The sequence below is a fragment of the Cebus imitator genome, unplaced genomic scaffold (assembly GCF_001604975.1).
Source record: "Cebus imitator isolate Cc_AM_T3 unplaced genomic scaffold, Cebus_imitator-1.0 Scaffold365, whole genome shotgun sequence".
Classification (NCBI taxonomy): Eukaryota; Metazoa; Chordata; class Mammalia; order Primates; family Cebidae; genus Cebus; species Cebus imitator.
In genome coordinates, this window is record NW_016107680.1 from 2,029,602 (window position 1) to 2,047,244 (window position 17,643).

The 17,643-nt window shown below is 41.7% G+C and overlaps 1 protein-coding gene across 2 annotated transcripts in view; it reads left to right on the top strand.

Annotated features, from left to right (window-relative positions):
- Window positions 1–2,355: 2,355 nt before the first annotated feature.
- The window catches only part of TLR3 (toll like receptor 3), a 16,856-nt gene continuing 1,568 nt past the window's right edge, over window positions 2,356–17,643 (top strand). The window contains exons 1-5 of one of the 2 annotated variants that reach the window (XM_017506994.2): window positions 2,356–2,489; window positions 5,343–5,463; window positions 10,059–10,506; window positions 12,260–12,451; window positions 15,743–17,595. In XM_017506994.2, coding sequence (XP_017362483.1) covers window positions 10,066–10,506; window positions 12,260–12,451; window positions 15,743–17,595 — 2,486 coding nt within the window. In that variant the 5' untranslated portion in view covers window positions 2,356–2,489; window positions 5,343–5,463; window positions 10,059–10,065. The remainder of the gene's footprint in view (window positions 2,490–5,342; window positions 5,464–10,058; window positions 10,507–12,259; window positions 12,452–15,742; window positions 17,596–17,643) is intronic. The other variant, XM_017506991.2, reaches the window with a different exon arrangement.

Consider the following 17,643-nt stretch of genomic DNA (forward strand, 5'->3'; position numbering starts at 1 on the left):
CTCAAATTTAAGTTTTTAGAATGTTAATAAATTTAAGGGACTTTAGTTGCTAGAATTCTGTAGACCTCAGTTGTGCTGGGAATAATATAGCTTCCCTTTATTCTAAGATTGGCTGATCTGTAATGCTATGAAATACCAGTGTTTACTAAATTTGCTATTTTAAGTGATTTTTATTTAATTCTCTCTCTTTTTTTTTTTTTTTTTTTTTTTTTTTTTTTTTTTTTTTTTTTTTTTTTTTTTTTTTTTTTTTTTTTTTTTTGTTTTGAGACGGAGTTTTTGCTCTTGTTGCCCAGGCTGGAGTGCAGTGGTGCAATCTCAGCTCACTGCAACCTCTGCCTCCTGGGTTCAAGCAATTCTCCTGCCTCAGCCTCCCAAGTAGCTGGGACTACAGGCATGTACCACTACGTCCAGCTAATTTTTGTATTTTTTGTAGAGATGGAGTTTTGCCATGTTGTCCACGCTGGCGTTGAACTCTTGGGCTCCAGCAATCTGCCTGCCTCAGCCTCCCAAAGTGTTGGGATTATAGGGATGGTCCACTGCACCCAGCCTTAATTCTTTTAAAAAGGGAAAAATGAGGTTTTTCATTGTGGCTTCAACCACCATCATAGCTAAATAAGTTAATGCATAGTTAAGAAATATACAGTGGAGAGCAAACAATCTGTGTTCTATTTAGAAACTAGCAAGAATCGAGGACTAATACTGTTTGAATGTGAACTGGTACTAAGCTCAAACTGTTGCATTAGGAGACCATCAAAATTTATTTATTGAAAGCCATTCATTAGTCAACCAACGTCGTGGGAAATTTAATCTGTATAAGGAGTCATAAGGCATAAGAGATACGTATGAAGGATTGTTGAGACGATGTGTTTTATTTCGCTAGTAATGCATATGACACCACGGCAGCTTTTTTTTTTTTTTTTTTTTTTAAAGTATCCAATATTATGTTTTGTAATGTGTGATGTCTGTAGTCAGGAAGTGTGGTTATAGGGCTGTATATTAAAATAAAAATTATTTTTTTTTTTAATTTAAAACAACAACAATCACTTATTTGCTTGCCTCTCAAGCCTTGGTAATTGTGCTTGGTAGTGAGACCTCGCTGCATGCTTGCTAGTATCTGACTGGCCAGAGCTAGTCAAATGCTCAAGCCCAGAGTCGGCGTGGGAGAAGACCGTGCAAAGGTTTGAATTCTGAAGAGGAGTCTGTTTCATCGAAGGCCAAAGGAACAGTCCTCCTCGGAGCGTGTCTGGGGAGTTATAATACAAAGAATCAACCTCACCCTGACTTCAAGGTGCTCACAGAGAAGAAATCTTTGCTGTCAGTGAAGTTTGCCCGCACATCCCAATGGATAGGTGTGAGGGTCAGTCACTTACTCAGGACATCTGTTTTCGTATGGTATTACGTTACAGATGTCACCGATGAAAATCAGAGACATGGAACCATGAGCCCAGTAAGTATAAGACGGTCTAGCTAAGGCTGGAGTCCAGGAGAGGGCACTTTGACTGTGGTGCTTATTTCTTGCCATCAGTTCTGCAGTCAGTTCAAGCTAATGCCACGTCTCAGCCACCCCAGCTGTTTTATTACTTTGTGTGATAGAAGCATATGGCGGCTTGTGGCACGTCCTTAGGCAAATCACTCACCTCCCTAGGTTTTGTTTTCCTAATTTCTCAAACAAGGAAGTGAGATTAGGTGGTCTACAGTTTCTTCCAACTGTGATATGTTCCTATTTAACAATATGGTTATGATATAGTATATCTGTAATGAAAAAATGTGAGTTCATTTCTTAACAAGCACATTCCCTTAACTAATTGGAGTCATTAAAGTGAATTGAAAAACAAAATGCTTAGTTAATCTGGACTTTTCTGGGCATACCAATTTGTTCCCTAACACGTCTCACTGTGGAAAAGTTCCCAGCAGGAGTGGGCTGGCTCTCGGCTTTGCCATGAGTGGCTTTCTCTGCCTTGAAACTCAGTTTCTCCTTGGATGAGGATGTTAATTTCTGCTGGGCTTATTTTACAGCGTTGCAAAGAGGTAAAAGCCAGACAAAAGATGTGAACGTACTTTAGCTTTGATTAGGGATTTTTTTTTTCCTGTCCTTGTGACCATTCACTACTCAATTCTGATGGCTTCGCATGAGTCTAGCAGAATATTGAGGGATTCCCCACCCACATCAATGATGAGGTCCCCACTTTCAACAGCTGTTGCTAAATCTGTGACCCTTTCAATGAAATCCAAGGATCTCAGCTTAAAAACAGTTAAAATAAAATAAAAAACAAGACGTTTTTAAGAAGCCGTCTGGAACAGCTGCCTGAGGTTGCCGGAGACTGTTTTTGTTTTCTTCCCCTGTCCTCCTTGGAATGCACCAAATATAAAAGCATTCTTTCTGAAGCTTCACTTTCACTTTCGAGAGTGCAGTCTACTTGCCATACGCTTCCCTGATGAAATGTCTGGATTTGGACTAAAGAAAAAAGGAATTGTCCGCAGTCATCAAAGTGAGTAAAGGTGTACATTTCACATTCTTACTGCACAGGGTCTCTCTTGCTGGGCAGAGTTACTAGAATGCGTGCGCTTTCAGCCTTCTTTGGCCTTTCTTTGATCTGGTGCTTGAAATCTAGTCAGAATTATTCAGGAAGGGAAGCGGAAGAAAAGGGAGATGAAATGAGTGTGGCAGAGGTATAACTCAGCATACAAGTAACAGCATCAATGTCTCGTTAATATGAGAAAATGTTTATGCAGTATTTCATTTTTTTTCCTCTGCAGCATTTTGTACCTGGAAAAACACATTAGGGAAGCTACGGAAATCATTTTGCAACAGCCTTTAAAAAAAAGAAAAAAATCACATCTTTGCCTTAAAGAAACAAAACTCCAAGAGGTGAAAAACGCGTGTTCCCTTTTCTTAGTTTGATTGGCTGGAGGGGAGCTAGCGTTGTATGACAATGTCGTGGACAGGAGAGAACATTCAGGTGTTCCTAGGAGTCAGTAAATGCTTTCTTTCACCTAGAAGGATAGTGGAAGCAATGGAGAAGTGGAGAGATGTTCAATGTTCAGGTGTATGGGAGGATCAGAAATCGGCCGAGGCAACTGTGGGGCACTCGAGTGAAAACAGAGTCGGGCTTCAGCAAGTTGATTCCCAGGTTTACAGACGATCACGTGCCAGTATGTGTCTGCATGTGGGGTGCCTGTGTGTTAACCTAATAAAAAGATTGCAAAGTTTACAAACCAAGCTATGAATAGCAGTTAACTCCAGGTAGTCTGTCTCCAGACCCCATGTCCTCACCATTAGGCAATATTGTCTCTCACTTGGACCAAAAAAAAAAAAAAAAGTAAATTTCATGTGCTGTCACAAAATATTTCCAAAATTCCACGGCCCAGTGAGTCTTTTTAAAATTTATTTTTCATTTTCTTTATTTGTTAGATCTCATTCAACAGCAACTTTTTCTTCACCCTCATTTCGTCTTTTAACTACATTTTTGTTTTTGAAGCATGTCCGAGCATAACCTTTGAATACAGATCGTATGGTTATAAACTTACTGAATTTTTGTATATCTCAAAATACTTGTATCATTTTCTTTAGTTATTTGGGTGGATGTGAAATTTTATTGTATTGTATTGTATTGTATTGTATTGTATTGTATTGTATTTCGTTTATTGATTTAGAGACAAGGTCTCACTCTGTTGCCAGGCTAAAGTACAGTGGCATGATCATGGCTCACTGCAGCCTCGACCTCCCTGGATCAAGCAATTCTCATACCTCAGTATCTCGAGTAACTGAGGCCACAGGTGTGAACCACTTTGCCCAGCTAATTAAAAAAAAAATTTGGTAGAGATGGGGTTTCCCTGTGTTGCCCAGGCTGATCTCAAACTCCAGGGCTCACGGGATCCTCCAGCCTCAGCTTCCTAAAGTGATGGGATTCCAGGCATGAGCCACTGTGGCTGGCCAAAGGTAATTTTCTTGTTTTTAAGAGATAGGGTCTTGCTTTGTTGCCCAGGCTGGAGTACAGTGGTGTAATCCTGATTCATTGCAGCCTCAACCTCCTGGGCTCAAGTGATCCTCCTGCCTCAGCCTTCCAAATAGCTGGAACTACAGGCTTGTGCCACCACACTTGGCTAATTAAAAAATTTTTTTTGTAGATATGGGGACTCACTATGTTGCCCAGGCTGGTCTTGAACTCCTGGCCTCAAGTATCCTTCCATCTACACCTTCCAAAGTGCTGGGATTATGGGGATGAGCCATGATGCCTTGCCTGGATATGAAATTGTAAATTCAAAATAATTTCCTCTAAATGTTTGGAAAGCTTATCTCTATTGTTTTCTAGTGGTTCAAGTTACCGATAAAAAGAGTTTTTTTAATCGAGATTTCTTTTCTCTGGAAATGAAGGTTTTAGGATTTGTGTGTGCATGGTTGCAATTCTGACATTTCGTGTTTGCCTCCATGTTTGTTTCCCTTTCACACCTCCTGCCTGGCATTTGGCAAGTTTTGCCCACTGATGAAATGTCTTCAGAGGGAGAAAGTCCTTCAGTGGTTCAGGGATATTCTTTGTAATGGATTAGTCCTTCTCAGCAATTCTGACCTCTAGCTGGAGCCCTACCTGAGGGGTACATCCCACCTAAGCAAGGAGAATGTGTCGTAGGGACTTTACCTGTGAGTTGGTAAGTGGAGGTAGTAAGCCCTTATGGTACTGGAAGAGAGATCTGGGAGGCCCTCAGAGAGGTGGCGGGTGGGGAGCTGGTCCTTGGCACTTGGGAGGATCATTGCCAGCCCTGCATTCTTCATGCGCCTGGGCAAGTCAGCAACCTGCATCCTTGCTGGCCTGGCTGTGGCGTTCCTCGTGGCCTGTCAATATAAAGGATGTGCACAGCGGCCGGGCACGCTGGGTGACTCACACCTGTAATCCCAGCACTCTGGGAGGCCGAGATGGGCAGATCACAAGGTCAGGGCTAGAGACCAGCCTGGCCAACGTGGTGAAACCCCGTCTCTGCTAAAAACACAAAAATTAGCCAGGTGTGGTGGCACGCGCCTGTAGTCCCAGCTACTCAGGAGGTTGAGGCAGGAAAATTACTTAGAACCCAGGAGGTGGAGGTTGCAGTGAGCGGAGATTGAGGCACTGTACTCCAGCCTGGGCAACAGAGTGAGACTCTGTCTCAAAAAAAAAAAAAAGAACCCTAAAAGCTGTGCACAACTTTACAATGGTTAGTGCCGGTGTTGTAAAGGCCATGAGATGGGAATATTAGTTTATGGAAGCCAGGGTTTTTTTTTTTCTGTTTCTGAGAACTAAATTAGAATATTAGTAAAATCACTATTTTTGGAACAGTTCTAAATACTCACATTAGTTTTGTTTTCCCAGGATTAATCACCTGAGATGATTTTATTATCTGAAACTTATCTGGAATAATCTGCCTCATGGCTTTGAGATCTTACGGAATATCTGTTTAGACGTCATTCCCATGGCTGCATCTCCGTACTTTGTGGCTGTATTTGATTTTTTAAAAGATCTAAAATTAGGTTGTTGGTCACGCCAGAGAGTATCACCTTGGGAACACATCCCACCAAAATCCGGTGTGACCGTGTGTGGAGATAGGAGTGGCTTTCCTGAGCTGATTGGAGCCCAGGGAACACTGTTGTATGAGTGCAGTCTCACCTTGCGATACAGAAATACCTGAGGCTGGTCATTTATAAAGAAAAGAGGTGTAATTGGCTGATGCTTCGCCAGGCTGCATGGGCAGCATGGCGGCATGTTTCTGGGGAGGCCTCAGGGAGCTCTTACCCATAACAGAAGGCAGAGCTGGCCACGGCAGGAGGACGAGGGAAGGGGAAGCTGCCACGCGCTTTTATTTCTTTATTTTTAAAAATTACTTAATTATTTGTTTTGAGACGGAGTTTCGTTCTTGTCATCCAGGCTGGAGCGCAGTGGTATGATCTCGGCTCACTGCAACCTCTGCCTCCCTAGTTCAAGCGATTCTCCTGCCTCAACCTTCTGAGTAGCTGGGATTACAGGTGCCTGTCAGCATGCCAGGCTAATTTTGTATTTTAGTAGAGACGGGGTTATGCCATTTTGGCCAGGCTGGTCTCGAACTCCTGACCTCAGGTGATTCTCCTGCCTTGGCTTCCCAAAGTGCTGGGGTTACAGGCGTCAGCCACCCTGCCCGCCACCACACACTTTTAAAAAAATGATTATAAGAATTCACTCGCTCATGTCAGGAGAACAGCACCCAGGGGACGGTGCTAAATCATTCGTGAGAACTCCGCCCCGTGATCCAGTCCCCTCCCACCAGCCCCCACCTCCAACACTGGGAATTACAATTCAACACGAGATTTGGGTGGAGACACAGAGCCGAACCATATCAGCTATGTACTCAACATAGATTTATCTATTCAGAGCAGGCGCTGCTCCAAGTGTTCTAGTCAAGACAGCACAGTGCGGAATAAGAACTATGTCCTCTGCTTCTACAGCTTCGCGCTCTAGGGAGGAGCAGTAATCAATCATCAATAATACACAACATTGGATAACTTCCATCAACCACAGCACAGAAAAAGCAATCTAGAAGAAGAGCAAGACGGCAGGGTTTGCACCTTGAACGTCAAGACTTGTTATAAAGCTAAAGTAATCGGAACAGTGTGGTATTGGCCTGAGAACTGACAAATATTTCAGTGGAAGAGAGTAGACAGCCCAGAAATAGACCCTCACTTAAAACATTCACTCAGTTTCTAAGGAAAGCACAGAACAACCCAGTGGGGGAAAGAATATCGCTTTAAAAAATGGTCTGATTGACTGGTTACCTACACACAAAAGAACCGTGACTCCAACTTCACACATACACACACGATAATTCATTTCGGAGAGATCACAGACCTAAATATGAAAACTAAAATCATAAAGCTTTTTTCAGAGGAGAGTATCTGAGTAATGGGAGTCGAAAAAGTTTCTTAGACAAGAAACAGAAACAATAAAAATTTAAGAGAAAATAATAAACTAGACTTCCTCATAACTAAGAAGACACCATTAAGGAAATAAATAGGCAACTCACACACTGGGAACAAATATTTACAAAATAGGAATCTGACAAAGGACTGATACTCAGACACGTAAAAAATTCCTACAACACTGCAATAAAAAGGAAGCAATCTAATAAATGAGTAAAATATTTGAATATATAAGGAAAGATATAAAAACAAACAATAAACACATGAAAATTATTGAATATCGTTAGCAGGGAAACGCAAATTAAAACTGTAATTAGCTATCACTACAAACTCACCAGAATGATTAAAAATAAATAAAAATAGGTACCAAATGTTGTCAGGGAAGTTGGGGGTGCAACACTTTCCCAAACGATCTGGCAGTTTCTCATAAAACCAAATGGCCCAGCCATTCCAGTCCTAGTTATTTACCCCAAAGACACAGGACACAGTCACGTGTCCTACGGGGATATGCATTGTTAAGGGACTTTGTCCTTGTGGGAACCTCATAGGGAGTGCTTACATAAAACCAGGTAGTAACAGCCTGCGGTACCTAGGCTGCAAACCCACACAGCCAGCACGCGACTGCACTGAACACAGTTGTAACACAACGGGAAGCACTTGTATAGCTAAACATAGAAAAGGTAAGTGAAAATGTGGTATACAAATTTACGAATGAGCAGGGAACAGAGGCTCATGCCTTAATCCCAGCACTTTGGGAGGCCGAGGCAGATGGATCACAAGGTCAGGAGCTCGAGACCAGCCTGCCAACATGGTGAAACCCCATCTCTACTAAAAAAAAAATTAGCTGGACCTGGCGGCGCATGCCACTGATCTCAGGCACTCAGGAGGCTGAGGCAGGAGAATTGGTTGAACCCGGGAGGTGGAGGTTGTGGTGAGCCGAGATCACGCCACTGCACTCCAGCCTGGGTGACAGAGCGAGACTCCGTCACACACACAAAAATAGATTACAAATGGCACTTGCATAGGGCACTTACCATGCATGGAGCTTGCAGGACTGGACGTTGCTCTGGGTGAGTGAGTCACTGAAAGCTCAGTGACTGAAGGCCAGGGCATTACTGTGCACCACAGCAGGCTTCGCAAGCACTGCACGCTTAGGTTACACTAAACCTAGTTAAAAATGTTGCTTTCTTCAGTAATTAACTTACTATGACTGTTTTACTTTATACATGTTTTAATTTTTAAAACCTTCTTGACTCTTGTAATAATGCTTGGTTTAAAACAAACACATTGTATACCTATACAAAAATATTTTCTTTCTTTATATTCTTATTTTATGTTTTTTTCTATTTTTAATTCTTTTTCTTTTCATTTTTTAAACCTTTTTGTTGAAAATGAAGACACAAACAGACACATTAGCCTGGGTCTGCTCAGAGTCAGGGTCATCAGCGTCTCTGCCGTCTGCCACGTCACGTCCCACGGGAAGGCCCTCAGGGGCCACAACATGCACGGACCTGTCATGTCTTGTGACAACAGTGCCTTCTTCTGGAATCCTCCCAAAGGACCTGCCTGAGGCTGTTTTACAGTTAACATTAAAAAAAAAAAAATAGGTAGAAGGAGTACACTCTAAAATAATAATAAAAAGTATAGTATAGTAGACACATAAATCAGTAACATTCATTTATTACATTATCCACTATTATGTACTGCACATAATTGTGCGTGCTATATTTTATATAACCAGTAGTGCAGTAGGTTGGTTTTTAGCAGCACCACTACAAACGTGAGGGATGCATTGTGCTATAACAGGACGGCTACGTCGGTAGGTGATAAGAATTTTTCAGTTCCATTAGCATCTGCAGTGAATATTTATTTATACGGTTGTAAAACTGTGATTGAGGCTGGACGCATTGGCTCATGCCTGTAATCCCAGCTTTTTAGGAGGCCAAGGTTGGAGGATCACTTGATGTCAAAAGTTTGAGACCAGCCTGAGCAACAGAGCGAGACCCTATCTCTGCATAAAATTTTAACAATGATAAAGGATTGGCTGGGTGTGGTGGTGCATGCCTGTAGTCCCAGCTACTTGGGAGGCTGAGGTGGGAGAAGCCCTTGAGCCCAGGAGTTGGAGGCTGCTGTGAGCCGTGATAGCACCACCGTAGTCTAGCCCGGGCAACAGAGTGAGACTCTGTCTAAAATTAAATAAATACATACAAACCATTTTTGAAATTGTAAATGATATTTACTGACTTTAGATTCTCTGGATTCACGTAGGCCAACAACCTCATACTTAATCCTAGCTTCAGGATAAAATGCTAACGTTTCACATCTTGACAATGTCAAGCAATGTTAAAATTGACAGTTTTAGGAAACATAAGAAAGGAAGAAGTGTGGAGAAAATGTATTTATTTATTTTACATAACATAAAAATTAACTGGCTGGGCGCCATGGCTCATGCCTGTAATCCCAGCACTTTGGGAGGCTGACGCAGGCGGATCATGAGGCCAAGAGATCAAGACCATCCTGGCTAATATGCTGAAACCCCGTCTCTATGGAAAATAAAAAATTAGCCGGGCTTGGTGGCACACGCCTGTAGTCCCAGCTACTCAGGAGGCTGAGGCAGGAGAATCATCTGAACCCAGGAGGTGGAGGTTGCAGTGAGCCAGTATCATGCGGCTGCACTCCAGCCTGGAGACAGAGGAAGACTCCATCTCGGAAAAAAAAATAATAATAATAACTAGAGAAAAGTTGTAAAAAGAATGAGGGAAAAATATAATTAAATTCCTTATATTTATATTGAAATTAGTAAGTGAAGAAATAGAAGGGCAAGAGTATGAAGTTACGGAGGTGACCGTGCGAATTACAGGCAGAACCTATCAAAAGAGAGACATCGCCCTGCAGCTGGGATGGAGGTGAAGGATGGGAAGGAAGTTTGGATGTTTTACTTTTTCTCCTTTCTGCACTGTTTGAAATGTTTCCATTTGATGTATTACTTGTATAATGTGTACTTGTATGGCATAAGAATAGAGTAATAATATCATACATAGTCAATTTTCCTGATATATTTTCCAAGAAATATACCAATGCGTTTGAAAGCCATGTGCTATTAATGCTGCTCATACTTCTTAATCTTTCTTTTATGCAGCAGAATCATGAGACAGACTTTGCCTTACATCTACTTTTGGGGGGGACTTTTGCCCTTTGGGATGCTGTGTGCATCGTCCACCAACAAGTGCACTGTTAGCCATGAAGTTGCTGACTGCAGCCATCTGAAGTTGACTCAGGTACCCGATGACCTCCCCACAAACATAACAGTGTTGAATCTTACCCATAATCAACTCAGAAGATTACCAGCTGCCAATTTTACAAGGTATAGCCAACTAACTATCCTGGATGTAGGATTTAACACCATCTCAAAACTGGAGCCAGAATTGTGCCAAAAACTTCCCATGTTAAAAGTCTGGAACCTCCAGCACAACGAGCTGTCTCAACTTTCCGATAAAACTTTTGTCTTCTGCACGAATTTGACTGAACTCCATCTCATGTCCAACTCAATCCAGAAAATTAAAAATGATCCCTTTAAAAACCAGAAGGTAAGATGAGAATGTTTATTGTTACTAATGTTTTTAAGTCACTTATCCATCCTTAGACTTACTATCTAAATATCAAGAAAGAGGAAGAAATCTGATCTAATCCAAGTTAATACAAATACTGCCATTATGATAGAAAACGCTTCCAAAAGAGAAAATATACTCTTAAATCAGTTTCATTCTTAATTTTAAATGTTTGCCTCTCTCGCTTTCTCCCATGAGAAATAGAACTTAGATGCAAGAGGTAGAAGTCATGAACAGAGAAGAATCAGAATATCCCGTCAGAACATGGAAAATAAACTGTCAATGCTGCTGATTTAGCATGTGAAGTCAGGAAAAAGGGTTGAGTCCAAATTCTCACTTAAATAAAATTAACAAATTGATACAATGATAAAGTGAATTGTTCAACTAAAACTTACCTACTCCTGGTTTAAGAAATCTCCTCGATGGCTGTTTCAATGACTTTTTCAATGGTGGTGTCACTTTTCCAATGACTACGGCTTTTTTTTTTTCAGCACTTTGCTTGAATTTTAGTTTGTTTTTTCCTTTGCTTTTTAGTTGACATGTAATAATTGCATATATTTATGGGATACAGAATAATCTTTCAATATGTGTATACGACGTGCAATGATTTAATCGGGGTAATTATCATTTCAAATGTTTCTCATTTATGTTGTGAACATTCAGAATGCTCTCTTCTAGCTTTTAAAAAATATACGACAAATTGTAGTTAACCATATTCACCCTACAGTGCTTCAGAGCACCAGAAAAAAATGCATGCTATTGTTTCTAAATCTGAGGCAATTATTAAGTGCTTTTCTTTAGCCAAAGTGATTTTCAAGTTACTTCATTTTATGGCCTTATAAAAAATTGAGCATTGTTCTTCCCCAGATGCCAAGAGTTATGTACAAATGTAAACATGCTGTGAAACAGAAAGTGATTCGCTCCCTAGCTATTTTAAATCTTTTCTTGGGTCTTCTCAGAGTCTAATGTGGATGAAATACCTTTGACTACAAAGGCCTCAAAATCTGGCTAGAGAAATCATTGCAAAATGTTATTTTTTAAAGACTTAAATGAAAAAACTGCTTTCGTTCATAGAGATTACATTAGGTTTTACCTTAACTGGTATCAGCTTTTCCTTACCTTTTGCCTGAATTTGAAGCGAACATATTCAAAAGAAGCAGAGGGTGATGAAACATGCCACAATTCTGGAGAAGCAGACAAAAGTTAATATTCTGTACTAGTCATGAGCCAAAGTGCATGCAACTATGAATCTTTCTCAATATCAACATCTATTCAAAATTTCATAGATGGCAAAATTCTACTCATGTTTTTTAAGAAAACATTCTGATGCTTATTTTCAAGATTAATGAATGACACTGTATGTTTGATAAGTCATGTGAAAATTCCTGGCATCATAAGTAAATGGTTATGATAAATAAGTTCATAAATTAGCACTGTTCCTCATATCATAAATAAGTTTAAATCCTTTTTATTTTGGTAAGAAAAATAAAATGATTCTTGAAGTAAGAAATAAAATCCTACAATGCTTGCAGGGGTAACCATCACAAAGATTATAACATAGCAAAGATTATTAATCAGGACACAGATTATTGATTATGCTCGCCGTTAGTATTCTACAGAAAAATAGAAAGGTGAGATCTTGCTGTTGAAATATTTTAAAGATGTGCTTACACTTAAAAGAACTGTTTTTGACAGCAAGAGTCTAACATATGCATATTATTTTTCCCATCAGAATTTAATCACATTAGACCTGTCTCATAATGGCTTGTCGTCTACAAAATTAGGAACTCAGGTTCAGCTGGAAAATCTCCAAGAGCTCCTGTTATCAAACAATAAAATTCAAGCGCTAAAAAGCGAAGAACTTGATTTCCTCGCCAATTCATCTTTAAAAAAATTAGAGTTGTCATCAAATCAAATTAAAGAGGTAAGACATAAGGTAAAATTATTTCACGTTCTACCTTTAAGGTGGATGGTCCCGCTCTGTGTCACATACACAGGAATCTGAAGGTCTCCAGAGAGAGGCGTGGTAGGCTTCGCCTGTCTTCCAGCAATCCTTCACACCTGCTTCTTGGGGATACTGGTGCCCTTCTGATGAGAGCTTGGGCAGCCCCAGGACAGGTCAGGGGACGGAACTCTGCTGTCCGGCAGCACTGGGTGGAACCCCGTGCCATGACCTCGGGAACATCCCTAACCTCTCTGAGTCTGTCCCCTCGCTTGTAAAGGGGAAAGAGTGCTCTCTACCACACAAACTCTCTGAAAGAATTGTTCATAAAAAAGTACGATGGTCAAGAGCCCCAGCTTTGCAGTTGGGTTAGCTGGCTTGGTCTCCGGGCTTTGTCTTTGAACAATGGTGTCATCAGGCAAGTTATTCCAGTTGTCTCTCTGCAGCCTCCCAGCTTTCAAATGGGCATGATAATGACTGTTTCACAGGACTGTGTGGTAAAGAATTCAGGGCCGGGGCAGTGCTCGGTAATCGGTAAGCGGCACTATGGTGTCAGCTTAATTAACTGACTGGACTGTCTCTTCTTGGAATCGTGATCTTCAGTCTAATCATCTTCTGTGGCAGGGGAGCAACAACGATGTGGGCTGGTGGCACAGGGGTAAAAGAATTTACCAAGACAGTCGTAGGTGGAGAAAGGCACATTTGTTAGAGAAAGAAGGAAAAGACAGTGCAAGAAGACAATGGGCGTATCAGCAAGAGAAGCTGGCTGCGAAGAAACGAGGCTTGCTGGGGACTTCACAGGATCATGTTTATGCTGAGTGCTGAGGGGACTTTGTGCAGTCCTGACGGCGCCAAGGTGGCAATGGGTGAACCTGCCAGGGGCTGCTGACAGCTGAGCACAGAAGACTGTGAGCCATTTTCACAAAAGGGCTATGTGTCCTGGATCACGAGGAAAGGCAGACTTACAACTTATCTGCTCTTTTGCTTTCCCTGGATCCTGCTAGACTGACTCCTTTCCCTAAATAGGATACCACATGTTCACATACAGGTTTGTCTGTATTTTACACACATTCGTTCCAGGCCATGAGACTACTGGAAATCCTCAATTACAACTCTATTCTTTCTCAGACATAAAAACAAACGGCATACAAATTTATCCTGAGATATTAAAATGTTTTGTGTGCAAGCTATTCATTTTACCGTTTAAACAGCATTTTTCTTTTCTTTCTTTCTTTCTTGTTTTTCTTTTTTTTCTTTTTGAGACAGAGTTTCACTCTTGTGGTCCAGGCTTCAGTGCAGTGGTGTGATCTCAGCTCATTATAACCTCTGCCTCCTGGGTTCAAGTGATTCTCCTGCCTCAGCCTCCCAAGTAGCTGGGATTCAGGTACCCACCACCGTGCCCAGCTAATGTTTTGCATTTTTAGCAACAACAGGGTTTTGTTGCTGGGCAGGCTGGTCTCGAACTCCTGACCTCAGGTGAGCTGACCACCTTGGCCTTCCAAAGTGCTAGGACTACAGGCATGAGCCACCATGCCCGGCCTAAACAGCATTTTTCTATGATTAAGATACTTACCGTAGTAATCTTATTAAATATATAAATAAATGATAGACAATAATAATAAAAGGTGATTAAAAAAATCACTCAAATCGCCACAGTCAGAAACAACCACTGTTAGCATTTGGGTGTATTTATCCCTGGCTTTTCCCCAAATAATTGTAAGGAAAAACAACAGCTTAAATTCTTACAGTACTTAAATTTATACTTTAAAAAAAATCCTTGAGGTACTTAACTGTGTGTGAAACGCTGTGATAAATGTTTAAAAATATTTTATGTACATAGTATTTTTAATCAGCTTATTCTTAATTGTCATTTTCACAAAAGTAAACTGAGATGAAGAAAGTTTGTGTGACGTATCTCAGGCCCCACAGGATCCACCTGGGACAGAGCTGGGTTTCTGGCTGACTTGGCCTTTCTCCTAACAGCTATGCCCTGTCACCCTCCGAAGATCATGATGTCATCTGCTCTTCAGATTTAATATCATATCATGAACATCTCCCACACAATTAATCATTCCAAAGCTTAATTGTAATGGCTGTGAAATAATGTTATCATGTAGACTTATCATCCTTAGTTTCATCATTTTCTGCTTTGCATTTTAACTCAATTATTTACGATAAAACACCCTTTCTTCTATAATTCTTGTTTTCCATTAGTCTTACCATCCCCCAAGTAAAACATTGGAAATCAGAGCCTCACCCCCAATCCCAGATGCAGTGGTGCGTGCCTGTAATCCCAGCCCTTTGGGAGACCGCGGTAGGGGTGGATCACAAGGTCAGAAGTTCTAGACCAGCCTGGTCAACATAGTGAAACCCTGTCTCTACTAAAAATACACAAAAATTAGCCGGACGTGGTGGTGCACGGTTTTAATCCCAGTTACTAAGGAGGTTGAGGCAGGACAATTGCTTGAACCCGGGAGGCAGGGATGCAGGGAGCTGCGATCACATCACTGCACTCCAGTGTTGGGGACAGAGCGAAACTTAATCTCAAAAAAAAAAAAAAAAAAGAAAGAAAGAGAAAAGTACTCCCCTGGTGGCTTTGACTGCCTGGGACTGGCCCCATCCTCCCTGGATTCCTCCTCTTCCACCTGCTGTTCTCTTGTCCCCTCTGTGAGTGCCAGAACATCCAAGGCTCTGGTAAGGGGGTGGGACAGAGCAGAAGGGAGCTGGGAAAACATGACAGTAAAATAAGTCAGGAGAAAATCTGGGTGGAAAGATGAGAGGGAGAGCTGGAGCTCAGCATTCCAGAAGGGAGAGTGCTTCATCATGAAAGCCGGCCACTCCTTCCTCCCATGAGGTTCACTGAGAGCAGCGGGCCACCAAGACAGAGCCAGGAGCGGCCCAGGAGTGACTTCACAGGTAGTTTATTCATTGCAGTTGTTCTTATGGTGATAAAGAAAAAGTGCCAGGAGATTGATCCTGGACTGGGAAGTCAGAGAAGGCTCCCTGAAGAGGTCCCATCTAAGCTGAGGCTGTGGGTACAGAGAAGTCAGCCAGTGGCCGGGGGAGATCAGAGGCTGGACTAAGAGGTGGGTGTTATAGGCACCGGGCAAGGGAGGGCCCCTGCATTAGAGAAAGGAGGAGAAATGGCCTGCCCACAGGATGTGGTGAGGGGGAGTGGGGATGGATGGGGTAGAGAGCTGCGTCTAAGCTTTTCAAAAGCCTTCCTGAGTCTGCGCTCTTTGGATTGTTAACCTCTTATTTCCCGACCTTTAGTTTTCTCCAGGGTGTTTTCACGCAATCGGAAGATTATTCGGCCTCTTTCTCAACAATGTCCAGCTGGGTCCCGGCCTCACAGAGCAGCTGTGTTTGGAATTAGCAAACACAAGCATTCGGAGTCTGTCTCTGAGTAACAGCCAGCTGTCCGCCACCAGCAACGCAACTTTCTTGGGACTAAAGTGGACAAATCTCACCATGCTCGATCTGTCCCACAACAACTTAAATGTAGTTGGTAACGATTCCTTTGCGTGGCTTCCACATCTAGAATATTTCTTCCTTGAGTATAATAACATACAGCATTTGTTCTCTCACTCTTTGCACGGGCTTTTCAATGTGCGGTACCTGAATTTGAAACGCTCTTTTACTAAACAAGGTACTTCCCTTGATTCGCTCCCCAAGATTGATGATTTTTCCTTTCAGTGGCTAAAATGTTTGGAACATCTTAACATGGACGATAATGATATTCCGGGCATAAAAAGCAATATGTTCACAGGATTGATAAACCTGGAATACTTAGGTCTATCCAACTCCTTTACAAGCTTGCGAACTTTGACAAATGAGACCTTTGTATCACTTGCTCATTCTCCCTTACACCTGCTCAACCTAACCAAGAATAAAATCTCAAAAATAGAGAGTGGTGCTTTCTCTTGGTTGGGCCACCTACAAGTACTTGACCTGGGCCTTAATGAAATTGGGCAAGAACTCACAGGCCAGGAATGGAGAGGTCTAGAAAATATTTTTGAAATCTATCTTTCCTACAATAAGTACCTGCAACTGACTAGGAACTCCTTTGCCCTGGTCCCAAGCCTTCAGCGGCTGATGCTCCGAAGGGTAGCCCTTAAAAACGTGGATAGTTCTCCTTCACCATTCCAGCCTCTTCGGAACTTGACCATTCTGGACCTAAGCAACAATAACATAGCCAACATCAACGATGACACGTTGGACGGTCTTGAGAAACTGGAAATTCTGGATTTGCAGCATAACAACTTAGCGCGGCTCTGGAAACATGCAAACCCTGGTGGTCCTGTTTATTTTCTAAAGGGTCTGTCCCATCTCCACATCCTTAACTTGGAGTCTAATGGCTTTGACGAGATCCCCGTTGAGGTCTTCAAGGATTTATCTGAACTAAAGATCATCGATTTAGGATTGAATAATTTAAACACACTTCCAGCTTCTGTCTTTGATAATCAGGTGTCTCTAAAGTCACTGAACCTTCAGAAGAATCTCATAACATCAGTGGAGAAGAAGGTTTTCGGGCCAGCTTTCAGGAACCTGTGTGATTTGGACATGCGCTTTAATCCTTTTGATTGCACGTGTGAGAGCATCGCCTGGTTTGTTAATTGGATTAATGAGACCCATACCAACATCCCTGAGCTGTCAAGCCATTACCTCTGCAATACGCCGCCTCACTATCACGGGTTCCCAGTGAGGCTTTTTGATACAGCATCCTGCAAAGACAGTGCCCCTTTTGAACTCTTTTTCATGATCAGTACCAGTATCCTATCAATTTTTATCTTTATGGTACTTCTCATTCACTTTGAGGGCTGGAGGATATCTTTTTACTGGAATGTTTCAGTCCATCGAGTTCTTGGTTTCAAAGAAATAGACAGACAGACAGAAAAGTTTGAATATGCGGCCTATATAATTCATGCCCAAAAAGACAAGGATTGGGTCTGGGAGCACTTCTCCCCAATGGAAGAAGAAGACCAATCTCTCAAATTTTGTCTGGAAGAAAGGGACTTTGAGGCGGGTGTTTTCGAACTGGAAGCAATTGTTAACAGCATCAAAAGAAGCAGAAAAATTATTTTTGTTATAACACACCATCTATTAAAAGACCCATTATGCAAAAGGTAGGTAAAAATTGTGGAATTTTAAGCGTGTACTTGCTTATCAATTAA